This window comes from Salvelinus namaycush, chromosome 31, assembly GCF_016432855.1.
Source record: "Salvelinus namaycush isolate Seneca chromosome 31, SaNama_1.0, whole genome shotgun sequence".
Classification (NCBI taxonomy): Eukaryota; Metazoa; Chordata; class Actinopteri; order Salmoniformes; family Salmonidae; genus Salvelinus; species Salvelinus namaycush.
Genome location: NC_052337.1, coordinates 4,464,567 through 4,489,334, shown reverse-complemented (window position 1 = coordinate 4,489,334; position 24,768 = coordinate 4,464,567). Strand labels below are relative to the sequence as shown.

The 24,768-nt window shown below is 42.9% G+C and overlaps 2 protein-coding genes across 2 annotated transcripts in view; both read right to left on the bottom strand.

Annotated features, from left to right (window-relative positions):
- The window catches only part of ror2 (receptor tyrosine kinase-like orphan receptor 2), a 140,243-nt gene extending 136,380 nt beyond the window's left edge, over nucleotides 1–3,863 (bottom strand). Inside the window, exon 1 of the mRNA XM_038970244.1 lies at nucleotides 3,518–3,863. Coding sequence (XP_038826172.1) covers nucleotides 3,518–3,605 — 88 coding nt within the window. The 5' untranslated portion in view covers nucleotides 3,606–3,863. The remainder of the gene's footprint in view (nucleotides 1–3,517) is intronic.
- A 1,607-nt stretch (nucleotides 3,864–5,470) lies between these two features.
- sptlc1 (serine palmitoyltransferase, long chain base subunit 1) lies at nucleotides 5,471–24,357 on the bottom strand. The gene is made up of 15 exons (XM_038970761.1): nucleotides 24,258–24,357; nucleotides 19,697–19,804; nucleotides 19,487–19,581; nucleotides 19,059–19,152; nucleotides 18,043–18,115; nucleotides 14,284–14,416; nucleotides 14,048–14,177; nucleotides 13,277–13,366; nucleotides 12,873–12,980; nucleotides 12,528–12,623; nucleotides 11,539–11,635; nucleotides 10,868–10,922; nucleotides 6,418–6,535; nucleotides 6,107–6,180; nucleotides 5,471–5,959 (listed from the first exon to the last, which is right to left on the bottom strand). Exons 1-15 carry the CDS (start codon nucleotides 24,309–24,311, stop codon nucleotides 5,866–5,868), a joined length of 1,419 nt encoding a protein of 472 aa, XP_038826689.1. The 5' UTR covers nucleotides 24,312–24,357; the 3' UTR covers nucleotides 5,471–5,865.
- Between the last annotated feature and the right edge of the window lie 411 nt (nucleotides 24,358–24,768).

Genomic DNA, 24,768 nt, shown 5'->3' with positions numbered 1-24,768 from the left:
TCCAAATCTAGACTATGCCAATTAGGAAAGCTGCCAAGCCTACAAAGGTACGCCTCACTATGCCAAATTGTAATGCATTAGAGGACAAACAAATGTAAGCTTGCCAAAATTGCATTTGCAAGCTATGCTATTGGCATGGCTGAAATATTATGAAAAATTAAGAGGGGGGATCAAAACTGTTGTTGAGATGCGGAGCAGGGAGCAGCTTTGAAGATTTCCATCCGCGGCCTGAGTTAACACTAGATTAGCTAGCTGAACTCTGGCTAACTTCTCTACCACGTCCAGTCCCATTACCTCTCGCCTTACTTCACAGCTCAACTGTGGGAGAGGAATGGGAGAGGGTTGGGGGTTGGGGAAGAGTTGATAGCGGAGGAGGAAAGGGAGAGTTGATAGCGAAGGAGGAAAAGGAGAGAGTTGGGGGTTGGGAGAGTTGATAGCGAAGGAGGAAAGGGAGAGGGTTGGGGGGTGGGAGAGTTGATAGCGGAGGAGGAAAGGGAGAGTTGATAGCGAAGGAGGAAAGGGAGAGGGTTGGGGGAGAGTTGATAGCGAAGGAGGAAAGGGAGAGGGTTGGGAGAGTTGATAGCGAAGGAGGAAAGGGAGAGTTGATAGCGAAGCAGGAAAGGGAGAGGGTTGGGAGAGTTGATAGCGGAGGAGGAAAGGGAGAGGGTTGGGAGTGTGAGAGTTGATAGCGAAGCAGGAAAGGGAGAGGGTTGGGAGAGTTGATAGCGGAGGAGGAAAGGGAGAGGGTTGGGGGGTGGGAGAGTTGATAGCAAAGGAGGAAAGGGAGAGGGTTGGGGGGTGGGAGAGTTGATAGCAAAGGAGGAAAGGGAGAGGGTTGGGGGGTGGGAGAGTTGATAGCAAAGGAGGAAAGGGAGAGGGTTGGGGGTGGGAGATTTGATAGCGAAGGAGGAAAGGGAGAGGGTTGGGGCGAGTTGATAGTGGAGGAGGAAAGGGAGAGGGTTGGGGGGTGGGAGAGTTGATAGCGAAGGAGGAAAGGGAGAGGGTTGGGGTGGGAGAGTTGATAGCGAAGGAGGAAAGGGAGAGGGTTGGTGCGTGGGAGAGTTGATGGCGAAGGAGGAAAGGGAGAGGGTTGGGGCGAGTTGATAGTGGAGGCAGTAAAAAAAAAGAAAAAAGAGAAACCTGCCCTGTTTGTAACTCTTCTTCTGCCAGTCCCCTGCCCTGTTTGTAACTCTTCTTCTGCCAGTCCCCTGCCCTGTTTGTAACTCTTCTTCTGCCAATCCCCTGCCCTGCGACTATTATCAATAGTTCCCCTCAATACAATTGCACCATGTGAGGCAGTTCTGTTAATAGCATCACCGGTTGTGTGTTGTGATTGTAGCAAAGCTATTGGTTAGTATTACAAACCAAATATAAGTGATCCACTACCATGAGAGATGTGTTTATTATGCTCTTAAACTAATTCAAATCACTAAATTAGAGGGCACCTCGTTGCAACACCAAGCATGGTCTGTTTACTCTACACCGAAAAAGGGGCCAGACATCAATCGTTTTGACCTGCTGTTACTATTGCAAGTTTCAAACTGCATTAGGGTTGGGCACTGCAGGGAGAAACACTGGAAAAGGTATGTTATGGTTTTGCTTGTGATGAAGAAAAAAAATGAGTTGTATGAACACAAAGTTGTTTTAGAAGTAAATGAAGAGGACCAGTTATCACCACGTTGACATACCTGGATATTGCCATGGCTTGAACATACAAGGAGGACACCCATACAATGAGGACTCCTGAGTGGAGCAGCGGTCTAAGGCACTGCATCTCAGTGCTAGAGGCGTCACTACAGACACCCTGGTTCGAATCCAGGCTGTTCGAATCCAGGTTTGGCTGGTGTAGGCTGTCATTGTAAATATGAATTTGTTCTTTAACTGACTTGCCTAGTTAAATAAAGGTTAAATAAATTAATAAAACCCATATAGTCTTTAATGTAAATAATGTTTTCTCAAGAAAAGTCATACAAAAGGTGCATTTAAAACACCATGTATGCATAATCATTACAGTTAAAGAGGATAGACATCAACTCAAGACTAAAAGACAGCCTCAACACTTTCACATTCTAAAAATCAACTACTCTTTAGAGGAGAAATGCTCCTTTGTTCGATGGTAAGGACTATAGGCCTGTAAGTTCAAGGGCCGGTTATTAGCAAGTGAAACTATTAGCATGTCAATGGCCAGTTTGAATATCCCCCAACACCTTTTGATGGGATGTGAGTAAGGAGCAGAAGAGGTGAGCCTTCTGTGGATACCCCCTGCCCCCTCACATACCTCCCCAGGCCAAGCTGTGCCTGGCCCCATCAACAGACACTTCTATTCTATTTATACCCAAACCCCTGGATGAGAGACTGTTGCGCCAGCCAGTAAAAAAAAAAAGCCTGCATGACCAGTAGCCAATAAGTTACAGAATTTGTAAAAACGAACTAACCACCCCAGGTGAAAAGAGCAAACCCTTTAGCTTGATTTGTCGTTAAAAAAAAATCCACTGCAATTGAAAGCAATTCCATAGGAGTACCATAACTTATACCATTTTTTCCTTTCAATCAAATGGGCCTATAGTCTTTTCCCCCAATCATGAACCAATTTAATTCTACTAAGGTAGTCAATTACATTATTTTATATGTTATTGGAAGGTCCTTTGAGGGGACCTGGAGATACAAGTTAGGCCTACATGGTCCTAAATCTCTGTGCTACCCCCCTTTGACCTGATACCAAATGGCAGGACCTGGGGACCCAAGCTGAAAACAGGAAATCCCAACATCTGTCACCCCCCACCAGGGTCTAAATGAATTAGCAAGACTGACAAAGACAAGAGATCACTTTCAAATAGGCAACTGATTAACACCTTCACCAACCGTGGCCTCTGCCTAGTATTCCTTGGTTTTATAGGAGATGGATACTGAATATCATACGATGGACACATTTAGTGTCATGGCACCAAAACAGCCTCTTCAGTTCAGTCTGTAGGCCGACAACATTTCAGATCATACACATCAAAAACAGGACAAAGATAGCTACATTTTGAACTTGTCCAATACAGTGCACCACTCTATTCTATTCCTTGAATAAGCGGGCCTAATAGGATGAGGAAAACACACTCTCCTGTTCCACTAGCACCTTGATTTAAAATGACCGAGGTCTGATCATCACAACCTGAATGTATCCCGCCCCAACAACAATGGACGTGCTTGTTGAACCAAATCCAAACGTCCCACAGACAAGAAAAGAACTGGAAGAAGTCCGACAGGAATCATAGGAAAAGAAACCACTTCAAGTTTTCCAATCAACTCTTTCAGAACCTATCCCTGCGATGCAACACAGAATAAGAATTACATATTTATGTGTGTGAAAATGATTGCTCAAACTTCAGAAACGGATGACATATCTTATTTAAGGTTTATTTAACTACGCAAGTTAAAAGTACTTGAGAGTACTCACTGACATAAAATGTGACAGAGTAGCGTATAACACGAAGTTATAAATAACTGCGAATTCCAAAGGAGCACTTACCTGCGGATCTCAAACTTGGAGCCAATACAACCGCAATAAGGAAGCTTTTGAAGAGCTTGATCAAAACACCACTCTTTATCCATGCCATGGTTCCACAAAGTGCTCATGCAGTTTTATGAAACTTGACCTAGGAAAGTCTCATCCGATATGCACTACAGGTATTTCAATTATTATCTTGGGAGATTGAATTCGTCTGGGGAAAAATTGAAGTAGTAAGTAGCACTCAATGGGATAAAAACTACGGTGTGCAATAAACGAAACTCCTGTTTATAGTAGCTAGTTTTTTCTGAAAAATAACGGCGAATTTCATCCAGTGCATTCAGAGGGAGACCGTCGAGAGTCGCTATTCCTTCCTTAACTGTTGCCCGAAGTATCCTAGTTAAAAACGTCAGCTTTCTTCACACATGACGCAGCATGGATCTCTCCCCCAAGGAGTGAAGCAACTTTGGGGCGCTTTGTGTTGTGGGAGAAGCGCCATCTACGGGCGAAATATGTGATACGTTAAAAACCTTGAAGCGCAACATTGTTTCTGAGAGGTCTACTTTGTGGATCATTTGCGCGTCACGTGCGCATTGGTCGATACCTACAATAAGGAATTTTTTGTATTTTTTTTTACAATAATTTTACTAACCCTTAAAGCCGAAATATGCGATTTCTACATACATTTTGGGACTTTTAAATTAATTATATACCCATTGATTCTTGAAGAATATAGAGTATAAATCCTCATGAACTTATTAGTTCAACAGTTGTCTTCCATCAGAACCCAAAGTATTAACTTGTTTTACTCCAATGTTTGCAAACGTAAACAAACACTGTATAGCCTCAACATGGTTAAAACTATAATTTAGATATCATGGATGTCCTGTCCTTGGATGATCCATAAATATGAGTGGTTACATTGCTCCAGCCCCATCCCGGTTTGATGACGACCCCCCCCCCCCAAAAAAATGATACTAAGTTACCATTTTCCCATTTATTTGATTAATAGTCAATCAAATTGATAGCACAGTTAGCAACACAAAGGCACATAATATACTGCATATTGGATGTTGTATAAATGAACCAGTGAGTATGTCTTTGTGTTACAAAATAAGTGACACTAGTGTGTCTTGCAGTAGTGTCATTATGTCACTCAACAATAGGCTTCAACATGAAAACGAGATTGATGTGCATCACAGTGCAAATACAGTGCAAATATATTTATAGTCAAGTTGGCATGTGTTAAAACTCTCAAATTACATTCGGTGAAATTTGTATGCAATTCATTCTGTGTAACAATCATTTATGTGATCTAATGAAGAAAATTAACTGTTCAAATCAAACAATTTAAAACACGTAAAAACACTGAGGCAAGTTACTTAATGATCAGTAACAGAACAAAATTGTAATACGTTCACAAAGAGCCTAACATAAAAAGAAATCCCCAATGATAAATACCGTCAGGGTGCCAATGCAGGCTGACCTAACCATGATGCCAAGTGGGGCGATTGGTAAGATGTGAAAGAGAAACAATCTCACAAGGCTTAAAATCAGTGACCGCTTGGAATCAAATATGAATTAGTATACAAGACAAAAAAAACGAAATAGGTGCATTTCATACAACGCAGTGCGAAAATATTAAACTCTTTTTGGAATACAATCTAACATTTAGTCAAAAGAAGGAAAATCATAGTATACACAATTTGGTTTTTGTCAGTATATCAAATCAAATGTATTTATATAGCCCTTCGTACATCAGCTGATATCTCAAAGTGCTGTACAGAAACCCAGCCTAAAACCCCAAACAGCAAGCAATGCAGGTGTAGAAGCACGGTGGCTAGGAAAAACTCCCTGGAAAGCAATGCAGGTGTAGAAGTATATAAAAAACAAAAACGGTTTCACAATACAGTATGTATAAAAAAAAAATGTTTTTTTAAAGTAATTTGACTTACAAAATGAACCAGCTCTTGGTTACAAATATTTATTGTTTATTAGTTAAGACTTTCAACCTTCATTCAAACAGATAGTGAACTGAATGACGGTTGGTGGACGAGGCCCAGATTTTACATTCATTTATACGTGAGAAGGTGAATGAGGAACGTCAGCAAATGGGAGGTCAAACATAAATAAAGTAGCTGTGAGAAGGATAATCTGATTTAAAAATCGACAACGCTCCTCACAGAAAGTGTTGTCCACCTTGAGTCTTCTCCTCCTCGAGTTTGTGGATGAACGCACCTGGCTATGCCTTGATGGAACTTTCCAACTTCCCTGTCAATTGATGCTCTGCGAAGCCTGGAGGTGAATCCTGGGAATGTCGGCAAACTGAGAACGGAGAACTCCAGGTCTGCTTGTTCAGGAGCCAGGAATCATTTGAGGATAGCCAGAGCTGCCTCTTTGATGCAGGATGTAGCTTTCTCAATCTCCTCTTCTGTCTGCTCGATGGTGACCACTACCCGGATCCTGCAGACAGTGGGGCAGTCATGGCAAATGTCATCTTTCAATGCTATGATAACTTCCAATAGATATTCTACTAATTTACAACAAAAAAACTGCATACATAACCTTTATGTTAATATATATAAAAATATATATATTTGATAAACTTACGAAGGCGGAGGGAGAAACCGCTCCTCTTTATCCAAGTACCGAGCTAGGGTGAGTGCGATCTGTCTCTCCAAACACTGGTCAATGAAGAACAGTAGAACCATCAAACAAAACCTAACCTAAAGAAACTCATGGTATCCATATCTCTACAGTACTTCCTTCATGTGTAACGTAAGGTAAAAACACTCACCTATGAGCAACACTCAAGAATCAAGGCAAACCATTTTAAATTGAAAAACTCAACATAGTAAAGCCAATGTTTATCATTAAGACACTAGTGTTCTAAATATGTCATACAAATGTAGATGTCTTACGTAATCTACGATGCTGCGAAGCATCCTCACGTCCGTGTCTCTGGATCCAGAGCTTCTCTCTAGCTGTAGGTGAAGCGCAGGGGCATAAGCTTCCCCTACTACCTTCATCCCAGGACTTCTGCAATACAGAGACGACATCCACATGAGAATAGTGTAAAATACAGATTTCACAGCAGATTAAAAGAGTCTATTTGAAAATATTTATTCACCAAATCATACATTAAAATAAAAATCTAAACCAGATAAATATTACAACTTTGAAAGGACTATTTCTTCTTCAAACCCTTGAGAAACCAACACCGAATTTCCCAATGTCTAACGCATATTGAATACGAAGCGCTCTCTCCCTACAGACTTCTGGGAACAGAAGAATTCTTAGCAACCCTGTGGTCATAAGTCTGAACATGCTTCCCTTTTAGCGTCGCTGCAGTTTTCAGCTTTGGGAAGCTATTTACAAGGAAAGGAGGTTCTCTAGCACTGCTTTTCCACAGTAACACCAGTGTTCCACCCTGATGCTATACTAGGGACATGGGGTTTCCATATCTAGGGCTGACAATGAGGACTTGTGAAAAGCAGAATCAACAACCTCTGCATAATCAAAACAGTTGCTTTGTGAGAAGGTGTTAAAGTCCACAGTTAACCTTTGTTATGTAAATGACAGCTGAAAAGTACCAGTGGCCTGGCTTTGTCTCTAAGTGAGAGCAGGTCCGCCGGAGCCATGGCCCAGTGAGACATGGGTGCCAGCCCAAGTAGATAGAAACCGAGGAGTCTGACCCTTTTGGGGTAAAACACTGGGGTAAATCCTGAGCCTTTTTGGGTAAAACACGGGGGTAGATCCTGAGCCTTTTTGGGTAAAACACTGGGGTAAATCGTGAGCCTTTTTGGGTAAAACACCGGGGTAAATCGTGAGCCTTTTTGGGTAAAACACCGGGGTAAAACACCGGGGTAAATCCTGAGCCTTTTTGGGTAAAACACCGGGGTAAATCCTGAGCCTTTTTGGGTAAAACACTGGGGTAAATCCTGAGCCTTTTTGGGTAAAATACTGGGGTAAATCCTGAGCCTTTTTGGGTAAAACACTGGGGTAAATCCTGAGCCTTTTTGGGTAAAACACCGGGGTAAATCCTGAGCCTTTTTGGGTAAAAAACACCGGGGTAAATCCTGACCCTTTTTGGGTAAAAAACACTGGGGTAAATCCTGAGCCTTTTTGGGTAAAAAACACCGGGGTAAATCCTGACCCTTTTTGGGTAAAAAACACCGGGGTAAATCCTGAGCCTTTTTGGGTAAAAAACACTGGGGTAGATCCTGAATGGAAATATTTCGATGTTCCAATCATATGACCCCTTTGTTAACTTCCCAGTACAGTGTGTCAGATATGAAATACTTACTACATCCCTATGGAACAAGACTGATTTTATGCTCTGATGTATAGCCTAGCTATAGTATAGAGACAGCCAATATAAGCAGTGGGGGGGGGGAGGGGGGATCTGGATAAAGAGAGACATGTGAGCCTCAAAACTAGGAGGAGGTCTCCTAAGAGATATCCTATTGCCAGACGAGAGGAAGAGACACTAAGCAGACACCATGGAACAGTCGCAGGGAGAATCCATGGAAAACAGAGAGCCTTGTGAGAGACTGCTGTTATAGTTTGGTGTATAGGATTTCAAAATGTGTAAAAACACATATGGATAACCCCAGGATCCCGCACAGAGGTTGAGCGAAGAAGGTAAAAGGGGAAGGTTTCGTGAGAGCAGCGCGATTGCGTGTGGAGATCTCATTGTTAAAAGGTGTAATAAATAACTGAAAATGTCTGCGTCTCGCTTTAACTACTCCCACGCCCTGCCTATATTCACTGTTTTCTTCAGTTTGGTTTCATTTCAATCAAATTTATTTATATAGCCTTTATTTTTTTACATCACTCGATGTCACAAAGTGCTATACAGAAACCCAGCCTAAAACCCCAAACAGCAAGCAATTCAGAAGCATGGTGCCTAGGAAAAACTCCCTAGACAGGCAGGAACCTAGAAAGAAACCTAGAGAGGAACCAGGCTCTGAGGGGTGGCCAGTCCTCTTCTGGCTGTGCCGGGTGGAGCTTATAACAGAACATGATTGGTTTTCACTCTTTTTTCCCCCGCAAGGACCAGTGTTAATATAAATGGGAACAACCTGACTGCTAGGACATACAGTTGAAGTCGGAAGCTTACATACACTTAGGTTGGAGTCATTAAAACTCGTTTTTCAACCACTCCACAAATTTCTTGTTAACAAACTATAGTTTTGGCAAGTCGGTTAGGACATCTATACTTTGTGCATGACACAAGTAATTTTTCCAACAATTGTTTACAGAGATTATTTCACAGTATCACAATTCCAGTGGGTCAGAAGTTTACATACACTAAGTTGACTGTGCCTTTAAACAGCTTGGAAAATTCCAGAAAATGATGTCATGGCTTTAGAAGCTTCTGATAGGCTAATTGACATAATTTGAGTCAATTGGAGGTGTACCTGTGGATGTATTTCAAGGCCTACTTTCAAACTCTGTGCCTCTTTGCTTGACATCATGGGAAAATCAAAAGATATCAGCCAAGACCTCAGAAAAATAATTGTAGACCTCCACAAGTCTGGTTCATCCTTGGGAGCAATTTTCAAACGCCTGAAGGTACCACGTTCATCTGTACAAACAATAGTACGCAAGTATAAACACCATGGGACCACGCAGCCGTCATACCGCTCAGAAAAGAGACGCGTTCTGTCTCCTAGAGATGAACGTACTTTGGTGCGAAAAGTGCAAATCAATCCCAGAACAACAGCAAAGGACCTTGTGAAGATGCTGGAGGAAACAGGCACAAAAGTATCTATATTCACAGTAAAACGAGTTCTATATCGACATAGCCTGAAAGGCTGCTCAGCAAGGAAGAAGCCGCTGCCTGAAAACTGCCATAAAAAAGCCAGACTACGGTTTGCAACTGCACATGGGGACAAAGATCGTACTTTTTGGAAAAATGTCCTCTGGTCTGATGAAATCAAAAATAGAACTGTTTGGCCATAATGACCATCGTTATTTTTGGAGGAGAAAGGGGGAGGCTTGCAAGCCGAAGAACACCATCCCAACCATGAAGCACGGGGGTGGCAGCATCATGTTGTGGGGGTGCTTTGCTGCAGGAAGGACTGGTTCCTTCCTGCAAAAAAAATAGATAAAATAGATGGTATCATGGGGCAAAATGATGTGGATATATTGAAGCAATATCTCAAGACATCAGTCAGGAAGTTAAAGCTTGGTCGCAAATGGGTCTTCCAAATGGACAATGACCCCAAGCATACTTTCAAAGTTGTGGCAAAATGGCTTAACGACAACAAAGTCAAAGTATTGGAGTGTCCATCACAAAGCCCTGACCTCAATCCTATAGAAAATTTGTGGGCAGAACTGAAAAAGCATGTCCGAGCAAGGAGGTCTACAACCTGACTCAGTTACACCAGCTCTGTCAGGAGGAATGGGCCAAAATTCACCCAACTTATTGTGGGAAGCTTGTGGAAGGCTACCCAAAATGTTTGACAATTTAAAGGCAATGCTACCAAATACTAATTGAGTATGTAAACTTCTGACCCACTGGGAATGTGATGAAAGAAATTAAAAGCTGAAATAAATCATTCTCTACTATTATTCTGACATTTCATATTCTTAAAATAAAGTGGTGATCCTAACTGACCTAAGACAGGGCATTTTTACTAGGATTAAATGTCAGGAATTGTGACAAACTGAGTTTAAATGTATTTGGCTATGGTGTATGTAAACTTCTGACTTTGAGGTCTTGGCTGATTTCTTTTGATTTTTCCCATGACGTCAAGCAAAGAGGCACTGAGTTTGAAGGCAGGCCTTGAAATACATCCACAGATACACCTCCTATTTAGTCAAATTATTAAAATTTTGCCTATCAGAAGCTTCTAAAGCCATGACATCATTTTCTGGAATTTTCCAAGCTGTTTAAAGGCACAGTCAACTTAGTGTATGTAAACTTCTGACCCACTGAATTATAAGTGAAATAATCTGTCAGTAAACAATTGTTGGAAAAATTACTTTTGCCATACACAAAGTAGATGTCCTAACCGACTTGCCAAAACTATAGTTTGTTAACAAGAAATGTGTTGAGTGGTTGAAAAACAAGTTTTAATGACTCCAACCTAAGTGTATGTAAACTTTACTCCAATAGTGCGTCGCCCTATGGGACTCCCAATCATGGCCGGTTGTGCGACAGCCTAGAAATGAACCAGGATCTGTAGTAACGCATCTAGCACTGAGATGAAGTGCCTTAAACCGCTGCGCCACTTGGGAGCCCCAATGATATCAATCACAAAATACGCATTAAGAAGGCCTGGATCTTATCGTTCAATGGAAAGTTCACAAGACCATGCAAAATCACAATTCCTTTCCCAGGACAAAATCAACTTAACTTACTCTTGCAACGCTTTGTGAACGTGTTTGCACTTCTCCCTCAGGATGGTAAAAATTTCTACAACACAAGAGAAGGGAAAGGTTCAGTATTTTTCATTCTCAGATTGAAGCACCAGGCGAGCCAAGTTCCAGCTGGCGTACAGTAATTAGTTTACCTTGGCCAGTGTGTGGCTGGCGCCTTTTCAACAGGGAGTGAGACTGGGGTCTGCTCGGCAGTGCTAAGTGCACTCGACCTCAGCTCATCTCACGCTGTGAGACACGCGTGAGTGCACCCATGCACGTAGGCATACTTAGCATTCACAAATGTACTGTTCAAGCACCAATCACACCGAAAATAACTTGCACTGGACATATGCACATACACACTTAGACATTGGACTGCCATTCCTAGAAACGTCCTTATTGGAGGAGAGGAAAAGCTGTCCAGGTTGTGAACAGTGCATGTGGTTTGGATCAGAAACTCAAATTGATCACATGGTGTTTCACTGAAGCGCTGCCAATTCAAATCAGGAATAGTCAAAAGAAAGTCTGGAGTCATTTGATAGGAATTTAATAAACTAATTAGTTGATAGACATGAATATCAGGGGGCAATTAAAAGTGTAAGATATGGTGTGTGTGTTTGGAAGAATCATTGTTGCGAGTGAATGTGTGTGTGTGTGTCTCGCTCATCTACCTGGGTCTTCCTCCATGATGTTAAGGGCCTCTATGGCTGCAGCAGCCAGCATGGGGGGCAGGGAGGCAGAGAAACAGTACCCCTGGCCTGAGAGACGCTGAGAAACAACACATTAGACCTGAGAAACAGTACCCCTGGCATGACAGACGGAGACAAACAGAGAAACAGTACCCCTGGCTTGACAGATGGAGACAAACACAGAGAAACAGTACCCCTGGCTTGACAGACGGAGACAAACAGAGAGAAACAGTACCCCTGGCTTGACAGACAGAGACAAACACAGAGAAACAGTACCCCTGGCTTGACAGATGGAGACAAACACAGAGAAACAGTACCCCTGGCATGACAGACAGAGACAAACACAGAGAAACAGTACCCCTGGCTTGACAGATGGAGACAAACACAGAGAAACAGTACCCCTGGCATGACAGACAGAGACAAACACAGAGAAACAGTACCCCTGGCTTGACAGATGGAGACAAACACAGAGAAACAGTACCCCTGGCATGACAGACAGAGACAAACACAGAGAAACAGTACCCCTGGCTTGACAGATGGAGACAAACACAGAGAAACAGTACCCCTGGCATGACAGACGGAGACAAACAGAGAAACAGTACCCCTGGCTTGACAGACAGAGACAAACACAGAGAAACAGTACCCCTGGCTTGACAGACGGAGACAAACAGAGAAACAGTACCCCTGGCTTGACAGACGGAGACAAACACAGAGAAACAGTACCCCTGGCTTGACAGACGGAGACAAACAGAGAAACAGTACCCCAGCATGTTCGGTTTGCGTGTGTGTGTGTGTGTGTGTGTGTATGTTTGCGTGTGTGTGTAAACTGCTTATGGGAATTGCTCCAAGTGTGTATCCTTTGGAAATAACAAGAGACAGTTCAGGGACCAAAACCAGTTTACACAGTGGGCCTCCAAGCCTATGACTGGGAAATACTGCACTCCAATCTGTAAAAAGCCCATTATCAATACCTGATGGTCTATGACGAACGACCTTCCACAGCAGAAGCCGCCTATGGAAGCCACAGCGTTCTCCATGTTGGCACTAATGAGGTCAATATCGTCAATCTGAAAATGACAAATAGGAGCCAATGGGAGGGTAGTGAGATCCACAACACAGAACCCAGGGTCATGTTCACTAGGGCACACAATCAAAGACGTTTTAAAACGTTTTTGCAACAGAAAATGGACGCAAGCGTCTCTAATTGTCCAGGTAGTTCCTCCCTGTTTCAGTTAGTTGTCTTCCGTTTGGTTTTCTAATGAACATGACCCAGATTAATCCATCATATAGGGTTGGCTGTGTGGCGTACTACTCACGTTGACCCCAAAGTGTTCCGTAACCCCTCTGCCATGTTCTCCCAGCACCCCGAACGACATACTCTCCTCCAGGAAGATGCGGACCTTGTACTTGTACTTCAGCTTCACCTGGTGGCCAATAGAAATATGAGATGGAAGGTGGAACATACCAAACACTATATTCTGTTGTAACGTGCTAGAAACTTGTCCGATAGCCTGAAAGTGGAAAAAAGGGGCGAGCGCTCATTTATATAGCTGCAGTTGATACTTTGATCAAAATACTGTATAATATGAACCAAGTACCATCATTACAAAGTACCACATGACACACATAGCTCTATGGGAATCAACAATTGGTGTGCTCAACTCAACAGTAAAAAGGTCAACCATCTTAGGATATAATGGAACCGTATTGGGTCTCTCACCAGGTCTGGAAGGGGACAAACATCTGCAGTGTTTATATACAGCCCCTCCACTATGATGAACCTCCTGGTCACTCTGGCCTTCCGAGGATTCTACAGCAATAGAACAAGATAGGTTTGATAAGTGTGACTTTCAAAATGGCCTCCACACACTTACAGGTCAACTGGATGGTGTTGAAACAAAATGGTGGCAGCCCTCCCACAGATTGCGTCCCAATAATCTCTCCCCCCCCCCCCCCCCCCCAGAGTGCACTTGTTAGGTTTCCTTCATCGATTTGAGAGGAAATGACTGGTATATGCCTACACCAATCAAATGCTTTTAAATGTGGGGACTAGTGAACAAGCGCAAGCTTCAGTAAAGGTGATATTGAGACTCAACAAGAGTCTACATCCCAAGTCTTCACCCTTCTTCTGAAGTGTGCACTTCCCGTCATGAATTGAACTATGTTGGAAACTCCCATCAGTCAAAACGTACCACACCATTCCTATACTTTTAAATCCATGCCAGGGGGAAAATCTCAATTCATTTCCTTGATTCCTTGCGTCCCCTCTCCAAGCTTCCTTCTCAAAACACAATGGATGAGGTCAGAGATCCCTCCCCTGGGTTTTGAGAAGGAGGTGGGGAGAGAGGATGCAAGTAAATGCAATTGAGATACTCCCACTAGTATTTAAGTGCACACTTTAAAAAATAAAAAAAAGTGTGGAGAATGGGGATGTAGAGATTGGTCAAGTGGATGGTGTTGACAAAATGGTGGCAGGCCTGCTTTGACTAACCCTCTGATCCTCGATCTCCTGCTCTTTGAGCAGTCTCTCCAGATCTTCCATGTCGTTGTGTTTGAAGTACTTGATGAAACTGCGGGAGGCTTGGAGACCCTTTTGTATGGAGAAACATGCTGCCTCATCCCTGGAAAGATTTAAATAAATATGATTAGAAATGCTTGTTGGAGACTAAATTCAAGTAGGACTAGTTGGCTTGTTGAACCAATGGGGAGGGTGTGAGAGAAACTTACACAAACACTATGTCTCCTCTCTTGGAGTAGGCAGGTATTGCACTAGCTATCGTTGCAAAGCCATAGGAATAGATGATGGCCTCCTCTGTTTTCATGAACTTGGCCAAACGATCCTCTAACTCCAAGTGGACATCTGGAATGATCCCAAAAAAAATGTCAGAGTTATGGAGACAAATGGAACATTTTTTGTTTTGTTTTAAGAGACTTACATGGATGTACATGTACAGACTGACAACCAACTTCAGTCTACATTTGTACATGTTGACACAGAGACATCTTGTAAGATCTGTTATACACAAGAGGATAACTGAACTGCACATGCGTCGTATACAACAGGTGTAGACCTTACAATGAAATGCTTACTTACTTACAAGCCCTTGACCAACAATGCAGTTCAAGAAAAATATTTAGTAAATAAACTAATGTAAAAACAGAAAAGAGCAGCAAAATAATAACAAGGCTATATACAGGGGGTACTGGTACCGAGTCAATGTGCAGGGGTACAGGTTAGATAGTAATATGTACAGTACCAGTCAAAAGTGTGGACACACCTACTCATTCCATGTTTTTTGTATTTTTCCCCCACTATTTTTTACATTGTAGAATAATAGTGAAGACATCAAAACTACATGGAATCATGTAGTAACCCCCAAAAGTTATATGTAATCCATTTTTACCATCCTGGGGGAGAAGTGCAAACACATCCACAAAGCGTTGCAAGAGTAAGTTAAGTTTATTTTGTCCTGGGAAAGGAACTGTGATTTTGCATGGTCTTGTGAACTTTCCATTGAACGATAAGATTCACGCCTTAATGCATATTTTGTAATTGATATCTTTGGGCTCCCGAGTGGCCCAGCGGTCGAAGGCACTGCATCTCAGTGCTAGAGGCTTCACTACAGACCCTGGTTCAAAATATATTTTACATTTGAGATTCTTCAAAGTAGCCACCCTTTGCCTTGGTGACAGCTTTGCACACTCTCGGCATTCTCAACCAGCTTCATGGAGGTAGTCACCTGGAATGCATTTCAATTAACAGGTGTAATTTGCAAAAAAATTATTTGTGGAATTTCTTTCCTTCTTAATGCGTTTGAGACAATCAGTTGTGTTATGACATGGAAGGGGTGGTATACAGAAGATATCCCTATTTGGTAAAATACCAAGTCCATACTATGGCAAAAACAGCTCAAATAAGCAAAGAGAAATGACAGTCCATCAACATTTCAAGAATTTTGAAAGTTTCTTCAAGAGCAGTCACAAAAACCATCAAGCGCTATGATGAAACTGACTTATGAGGACCGCCACAGGAAAGGAAGACCCAGAGTTACCTCTACTGCAGAGTATGAGTTCATTAGCCTCAGAAATTGCAGCAAAAAATAAATATTTCAGAGTTCAATTAAGACACATCAACATTAACTGTTCAGATGAGACTGCATGAATCAGCCCTTCATGGTCAAATTGCTGCAATTTAGACCGGTGGAAATCTGTCCTTTGGTCTGATGAGTCCAAATTTGAGATTTTTGATTCTAACCACTGTCTTTGAGACGCAGAGTAGGTGAACGGATGATCTCCACATGTGAGGTTACCACAGTGAAGCATGGAGGAGATGTGATGGTGCTTTGCTGGTGACACTGATTTATTTAGAATTCAAGGCACACTTAACCAGCATGGCTACCACAGCATTCAGCAGCGATACACCATTCCATATGGCGCGTAGTGAGACTATCAATTGTTTTTCAACAGCACAATGACCCAACACACCTCCAGCCTGTGTAAGGGCTATTTGACCAAGAAGGAGAGGGATGGCGTGCTGCATCAGATGACCTGAGGACCCATGCCAAATCTTTTCAGTCTCCTGAAGGGGAATAGGTTTTGCCGTGCCCTCTTCACGACTGCCTTGGTGTGTTTGGACCATGATAGTTTGTTGGTGATGTGGACACCAAGGAACTTAAAGCTCTCAACCTGCTCCACTACAGCCCCGTCGATGAGAATGGGGTGTGCTGGGCCCTCCTTTTCCAGTAGTCCACGATCATCTCCTTCGTCTAGATCACATTGAGGGAGAGGTTGTCGTCCTGGCACCACACTGCCAGGTCTCTGACCTCCTGCCTATAGACTGTCTCATCGCTGTCGGTGATCAGGCCTACCACCGTTGTGTCTTCGACAAACTTAATGGTGTTGGAGTTGTGCTAGGCTACGCAGTCATGGGTGAACAGGGAGTACAGGAAGGGACTAAGCAAGCACCCCTGAGGGGGCCTGTGTTGAGGATCAGCGTGCAGAGGTGTTGTTGCCTACCCTTACCACCTGGTGGCTGCCCATCAGGAAGTCCAGGATCCAGTTGCAGAGGGAGGTGTTCAGTCCCAGGGTCCTTAGCTTAGTGAGGAGCTTTGAGAGCACAAATGGTGTTGAACGCTGAGCTGTAGTCAATGAACAGCATTCTCACGTAGGTGTTCCGTTTGTCCAGGTGGCAAAGGGCAGCGTTGAGTGCTAGAGCTTGCGTCATCTGTGGATCTGTTGAGGCGGTATGCAAATTGAGGTGGGTCTAGGGTTTCCGGGATTATGGTGTTTATGTGAGACATCACCAGCCTTTCAAAGCACTTCATGGCTACCGACGTGAGTGCTACCGGTCGGTAGTCACTTAGGCAGGATAGCTTGGTGTTGTTGGGCTCAGGGACTATGGTGGTCTGCTTGAAACATGTTGGTATTACAGACTCAGGTCAGGGATAGTTTGAAAATGTCTGTGAAGACACTTGCCAGTTGGTCAGCGCATGCTAGGATTACACATCCTGGTAATCCGTCTGGCCCTGCGGCCTTGTGAATGTTGACCTGTTTAAAGGTCTTACTCAGTCATCCGGAACAGCTGGTGCTCTCATGCATGCTTCAGTGTTGCTTGCCTCGAAGCGTGCATAGAAGTCGTTTAGCTCATCTGGTAGGCTTGTGTCACTGGGCAGCTCACGGCTGGGCTTCTCTTTGAAGTACGTAATAGTTTGCCAGCCCTGCCACATTCGACGAGCGTCGGAGACGGTGTAATAGTGTCAATATAGGACTAAGATTGAATCCTGTCTGTTTGATGGTTCGTCTGAGGGCATAGCGGGATTTCTATTAAGCGTCCAGGTTAGAGTCCCACTTCTTGAAAGTGGCAGCTCCAGCCTTTAGCTCAGTAGTTTTAGTTTTTGCTTGTAAGCAGCAATCAGTAGGATAGAATTATGGTCAGATTTGCCAAATGGAGAGAGAGCTTTTTATGCATCTCTGTGTGTGCAGTAAAGGTGGTCTAGAGTTTGCACATGTAACATGCTGGTAGAAATTAGGTTAAACGGATTTAAGTTTCCCTGCATTAAAGTCCCTGACCACTAGGGGCGCCACCTCTGGATGAGCATTTTCTTGTTTGCTTATGGCTATATATAGCTCGTTGAGTAAGGTCTTAGTGCCAGCATTGGTTTGTGGTGGTAAATAGACAGCTACGAAAAATATAGATAAACTCTATTGGTAAATAGTGTGGCCTGGTCCTTTATCTGGAGTAAATCCTTTGCGTACGACTTAAAGAACAAATCTTTGTCCAGTTCGAGGTGAGTAATCGCTGTTCTGATATCCAGAAGCTCTTTTCGGTCATAAGAGATGGTGGCAGGAACATTATGTACAAAATAAGTTACAAACAAGGCGAAAAACCTCCCACAAAATAGCACAATTGGTTAGAAGCCCGTAAAAACAGCAGCCATCTCCTCCGGTGCCATTCTCAGAGCATGATTTTTCTTTAGAGCAACTCACCAAAGGTTCCATAGAAACCTCTTGGACCACAGGTACCAACACCATACCTCCTGAGAGAAGTCAAGGCCTTTTGCTGTCAGAGAAAGAGGGGAAATAGAGCAGTTGAAATTCATTGAAATGCTTTTGTCCTTCTACAAATATGCATTGCCGCTATAGGCATGTGTGGTGATGGTATGTTCAGAAAGACTAAAAACAAAACAAATAGATGGGTTAGCTGACAACGTCACGAAAACGATGCGCACCCTTCAAATGGGGCAGAAGTCTGAGTTGTTGGTCGCTATCTGGCAACTCAACAATGACAAGAAACAGCCATGTGGGGAATCATTAGTGACTCGTTTCAGCTAGTTTCTTGTTCTTGATACTATGTCTTGTTTTGACTGATTTCATGTCAATGCTAATATGGCAAAACATTTGCTAGCTAACCAACCAACAACTTTAACGACGTATTTGAGAGACATTTGCTCATTGTGCAAATGTATCTATGTTTTCAATAAACATTGGGATGGAGAATAAATATAGTTTACATGTCAACATTCTAAACCAACTGTCTGTTTTGCTGCATAGTTGTGCATGTGTCAGTTGGGTTGCTAAACAACCAACATGTCTATAGGGTTAAGCCCAAGAGATACACCATTGGTTGTCAACATAGGGTACTAGTGCCCATAGGGGTACAGGGCACATGGATAATTAATATGGGAAATTTCATAATTTGTCATGTAAAAACAGACTTAATGGTGAAATGAATAATAGTCCCGACCGGTTGAACCGAGGCAGGCAGAGTAAAATGTAATTTGGAGTACAGTAACCTAAATAGGTTGAGAACCAGTGCAATAAGCCATGATTACTGAATGATTGTTTTTGTTTTAGTGTTTGTCTTAGTGTTTGTCTAATCTAAAGTATTTTGCTCATGTCTTAGCATTGTACTGTGCCAACATTTAATGAAAATTGAATCAAAAATGGCTAATATCTTAGAAAATAAACCAAAAAGGTATGCTTCTACTTAAAATAGTACAGACCTTCACTCGCTCGTTGTCAAGGAAACCCAAGAAGTTAAATGAAGCAAAGTTAATGCACTCTTTTCCATTTACAATGATTTTGTGGCTTGGTGGGCTGTAAAATAAAACACCTGCTATTAGCTAAACACAACACAAGGTTCACTTGATGTTAGAATGAAGAGAAGTGAGGTAGACAGCTAGACCGGTCAGGGTACTGTTTAGTAGGCAGAAAACTGTTTTGAAACCATGTACAACATTAACTTGTTCAACAAGACCACATATTGTAGTTCTTGCTACGATGTGCCCTACTGACCATGACCCAGGTATTTGACTGTACTGTGTAAAGCAAAAAATTGGCTAGATTTGCCAACTTGGAAAGATGTTACAGTATAGGCTGTGAGATCATTCACTGCACTTCAAAAACAGTCAATAAAGCATCATTAGCTTACCCAGTGACTATGTCATAATTGAGGGAAGGATGGTCTTTGGACATAGGAGGGACAAGGGGTTCTGGTTGCCATTCTTCAATTAAGTCCTCCTTTTCCTGTTATAGACAAACACTACGGAGTTAACACATTGTGCCAGAAACAGTTACACGCAGAATTTCCATCCCAGAGTGTCCTATGCACTCACAGGTGGGTGAAACCATTTTTCTCTACCTTCTCTGTGAGGTCTGAACGCTCCTGTAGTTTGTACGTCTTTGAAAACAGCAGTCTGATGATCCACAGTATGAGGATCCCCTCCAAGACCAGATGGTAGGCAGGTGCCTGGGGAGAGAAAAGGGTCAAATCTTATTCGTCAAAAGCGTAGAATACAACAGGTAGACCTTACCGTGAAATGCTTACTTACAAGCCCTTAAACAACAATTCAGTTCAAGAAAGAGTTAAAAACACATTTACTAAATAAAGAATAATATAAGGACGTTATATACATACGGGGGTACCGGTACCGAGTAAATGTGCAGGGTTATAGGTTAGTCGAGGTAATTTGTACATGTAGGTAGGGATAAAGTGACTATGCATAGATAATAAATAGTGATTAGCAGCCGTGTCAATGTCAATAGTCAGGGTGGCCAGTTGATTTGATCAGCAGTCTTGTGGCTTGGGGGGGGGGGGGGTAGAAGCTGTTAAGGAGCCTTTTGGACCTAGACTTGGTGCTCCGGTACCGCTTGCCGTGCGGTAGCAGAGAGAACAGTCTATGACTAGGGTGGAGTCCTTGACAATTTTTAGGGCCTTCCTCTGACACAGCCCCGTCGATGAGAATGGAGGCGTGTTCGGCACTCCTTTTCCTGTAGTCCACGATCAGCTCCTTTGTCTTGCTCACATTGAGGGAGAGGTTGTTGTCCTAGCACCACACTGCCAGGTCTCTGACCTCCTCCCTATAGGCCGTCTCATCGTTGTCGTTGATCAGGCTTATCAATGTTGTGTCGTCAGCAAACTTAATGATGGTGTTGGAGCCGTGACTGGCAAAGCAGTCGTGGGTGAACAAGGAGTACAGGAGGGTACTAAGCACGCACCCCTAAGTGGCCCCCGTGTTGAGGATCAGTGTGGCGAACGTGTTGTTACCTACCCTCACCACCTGGGGGCTGCCCATCAGGAAGTCCAGGATCCAGTTGCAGAGGGAGGTGTTCAGTCCCAGGGTCCTTAGCTTAGTGATGAGCTTTGTGGGAATTATGGTGTTGAACGCTGAGCTGTAGTCAATGAACAGCATTCTCACGTAGGTGTTCCTTTTGTCCAGGTGGGAAAGGGCAATGTGGAGTGGAATTGAAATTGCATCATCTGTGGATCTGTTGAGGCGGTATGCAAATTGGAGTGGGTGTAGGGTTTCCGGGATGGTGTTGCTGATGTGAGCCATGACCAGCCTTTCAAAACACTTCATGGCTAACGACGTGAGTGTTACGGGGCGGTAGTCATTTAGGCAGGTTCCCTTCTCTTTCTTGGGCACATGGACTATGGTGGTCTGCTTGAAATATGTAGGTATTACAGACTCGGTCAGGGAGAGGTTGAAAATGTCAGTGAAGACACTTGCCAGTGGGTCCGCGCATGCTCTGAGTATACATCTTAGTAATCCGTCTGGCACCACAGCCTTGTGAATGTTGACCTGTTTAAAGGTCTTGCCAACATCGGCTACGGCGAGCGTGATCACACAGTCATCCGGAACAGCTGGCGCGCTCCTTGAAAGCGGCAGCTCTGGCCTTTAGCTCAGTGCAGGTGTTGCCTGTAATCCATGGCTTCTGGTTGAGATATGTACGTACAGTCACTGTGGGGACGACGTCATCGATGCACTTACTGATGAAGCCGGTAACTGAGGTGGTGTACTCCTCGATGCCATTGGATGAATCCCGGAACATATTCCAGTCTGTGCTAGCAAAACAGTCCTGTAGCGTAGCATCCACATCATCTGACCACTTCCACGTTGAGTGCGTCTCTGGTACTTTTTGATTTAGTTTTTGCTTGTAAGCAGGAATCAGGAGGATAGAATTATGGTCAGATTTGAAAAATGGAGGGCGAGCTTTGTATCTCCATGCTTAATCACTGATTTGTGAAAACTGGTTCAGCAGGAAGAGAGATTACTAGTTGAATATGCTGTGCAAACATTGTGTGGAGTAAAGGTGGTCTAGTTTTTTCCCCCCCTCTGGTTGCACATGTGACATGCTGGTAGAAATTAGGTAAAACGGATTTATGTTTGCCTGCATTAAAGTCCCTTTCATAGTAGGTTTGAGCAGGTAGGGTATTTTATAATACTGTATACCAGGATATTTTGAAATACTGCGGGTATTATTAACAAAACAGGTGGCGTTGAACCTGTTTCTTTAGTTTGTGTTAAACACCATAGTGATGAAAACGATTACTGCTCCTCCAAGGGACTTGGCTTTCTTGGAGCATTTCCGGCTCTGGATCCTACTGGGCTCCATTTATTCCTCATTGTACTTCTGAATCGAGGCGTGAATTCAACTCAGCACCCTTGATTATCACAATATAATCGTGCTTATTAACTCCATTGTCATACAGTTTAGGGATCTCCTGTAATTTAAAAACCATTACTCCTTAGTTGTTACTGTAGGCCTAGCCTTGTGAAGTGTAGGCTAAAAAGGTATCCTAATAGGAAATGGCTTTGCCTGCAATTCACAACTCTGAACTTCATGCTATTATCTGGTAAATTAAGGGGTGAATTGAACCCAGTATCTTTGGTTCAAGTATCTTTGGTTCCAGAGCTGAACATGGTAAGGCTGCTCCAAGACAACTAGGCTAGCTCCCATAGGGGAGCGGTAATCATGCTTACCAACGCTAGGATCATTACAGTATCTTAGATACTTCCCCTCTCCCAAACCATGTAAAGCAGTTGTTGACAAGTGTACTCTCAAGTAAAAGTGGTCCAACTAATTTTACTTGCAAAGTTGAACTCAACACGCAATAGGTCTACTGTCTTTCCATTTTAACTAAGAGCAACGCTGACATGTCCCAGAAAATGACAAGCACAGATTGCCTATACCTGTTAGGTTAGCCCATGATCATGACTGAGTTCCATTACACAAGTTTTGTTAAGAGCCCCGACGCTCGGTTTGAACATTAACACCCATCGGTTTTGGAAGCATAAGGACCTTCTCTTTCAAATCAGCGTTGAAATAATGTTTTCATTGATACACACCTTTTTAGGGTTAGGGTTCCCACACTGCCAATATTTTCATGTTACAGCACCTGTTTATAGAAAACAGATGGAAGACAGAGTGGACTACCTGTGCTAATTAGCCATCTGCATCTTCGAACACCTGTGTGTAAACGGAAGACAGACGCCACAAACTGAAAAATACTGTCCGCTGCAACTGTTAAAACAGTACACAGTGTTAGGATTTATGTTTATGCACTATAGCCTGCTACCATATTGTATATAGATGAATATTGTTTTGTTACATCTGCATTGTTTGTGTGTGTGTGTATGTGTGTAAAGACTGAGCAACATAGAGTGACATGCTATAAAAGCTGTGGTCAATCTGGAGAGGGGAGGGGTGCATATCTCTAGGCCAACCAGGGAGGGTAGGACACTGGACAATACCATAAAAGGAACTGTTTGAGTGTAGCATCTGGGGAGCGGAACAAGACAGATCTAATCTACCCAAAGACCAGATGCGGACACCTGAGAGCACCAAGAGACTGGGACCAGTCTGAGTGCCAGCGATAGGCTGAGCAAAGTTTAAACCACGCTCAGCCTCTACTGTGATAGGCCAACGGACAGGTTGGAACTATGGCTGTCATAGTATAATAACTGTTGTTTGCGCACATTCCAGAGTTCCCTGTTCAACCCTGCGTGGTGATACAGCGAACCTGTATATACGAAAATTGCATTTGCCATTTATTGCTTGCGTTAATTAAACATAATTAAAGAAAGTTAGCAGACCTTGCTTTTTATTTATCCTGATACCGGATTCGATTAACGCAGCGCTTACAACAGTAAGAGTGTATTTTGCATTTGTGAAATTATTTTTGATGTGACATGGAAGTAGAGGGATTTATGTTTCTAAAACCGTACCGCAACTGAGAATCGATTCACGTTTACATTAAATATTTGGCTGTTTTGACTTCGAACCAATTCACCTTTAAAAAAGAACATGTACGGTCCTTGGACTATAAAAGAGTAATTTTAGGCTCCTTTTGTCCATAATTGGGCTACTGTTAAGAAATAACATCACTTACTCAACACACAATATATCTACTAACAAAATGTGGCTCCATTTCACGGGGTATTGATCAGCAATGCCAAAGTTAACTGTCAAGATAATAGCTCTCAAATCATAAGTTATCTGGTGATCAATGAAGTTGGAACAAACTCAACCCAAAAACTATCAAAATATGCCCTCGGCATGGAACAGGTGAAATAAAAAGAAATACGTGTGTGTTTCGAAATTAAGATAAAGGAAAATGTATGTAGTGTAAAGTTATGTTATAAAATCTTCACAGCTCCCTTCATATTTATCTCACTACGATTGGCTCGTACTACAAAATAGAACGACGCACCTCTGACACGAAAGACTATTGGCTACAATATTCTGTCAATCATATCTGGTAACAATATGAAGTATACTTCCTGAAAAACCGGAGTTATCTATCGTTTCTCTCTTTTTACATAGTTTAATACACAAACGACATATGAGACAGTGCGTTGTAACTGAACAGAATACATCTACAACTTTAAATAAAAACTATTTAAATAAAGACAAATTACCTCGTAGAGTGCTTGTACCATCTCCACTAACACCCACTGCTGCCCCGACGCCATCTTGGTTACCTGATCACATGGTCAACGTCATCGTCCATAAAATGAAGGGTGCGTTCGTAAATTCACTCTGGTTATCTACTCCGATTTCACCGATTAATTAACGAAAACGCAACACCGGTTGAATATGACCGATGTCAGTAAACGTCGCAATATTGTTGCCAGCAGCACAGTTAGTCACCAACCCTATAGATAACATGAAAACAGCCTAACCAGCTCTGCGAATACGAGTAAAATGTTGGTGTTCTCTCATTTGTGTCTGGAAGTAGCTAGCTAACTTTAGCCAGTATGTTTGGGTGTTTGACTGCCGTTGTAAGGTCAGAACGCTCGCATCAACCCTACTCCTTGGCCATAGCATCCGGTGTGCGCTCTGGACGGTCCGAGAGCGAAACGCTCTGAATTTGCGAACGGACAATCTGACAACACTCTGAATTTAAGAACGACCAGACCATCCTCTAGC

Coding starts and splice junctions, on each gene's coding strand:
- sptlc1 (XM_038970761.1), bottom strand. CDS start 24,311: ATGGCGTCGGGGCAGCAGTGGGTGTTAGTGGAGATGGTACAAGCACTC. Junction 19,582..19,696: donor GTTCAGACCTCACAGAGAAG/GTAGAGAAAAAT, acceptor TGTCTATAACAG/GAAAAGGAGGACTTAATTGA. Junction 12,624..12,872: donor CGGAACACTTTGGGGTCAAC/GTGAGTAGTACG, acceptor TGTCATTTTCAG/ATTGACGATATTGACCTCAT.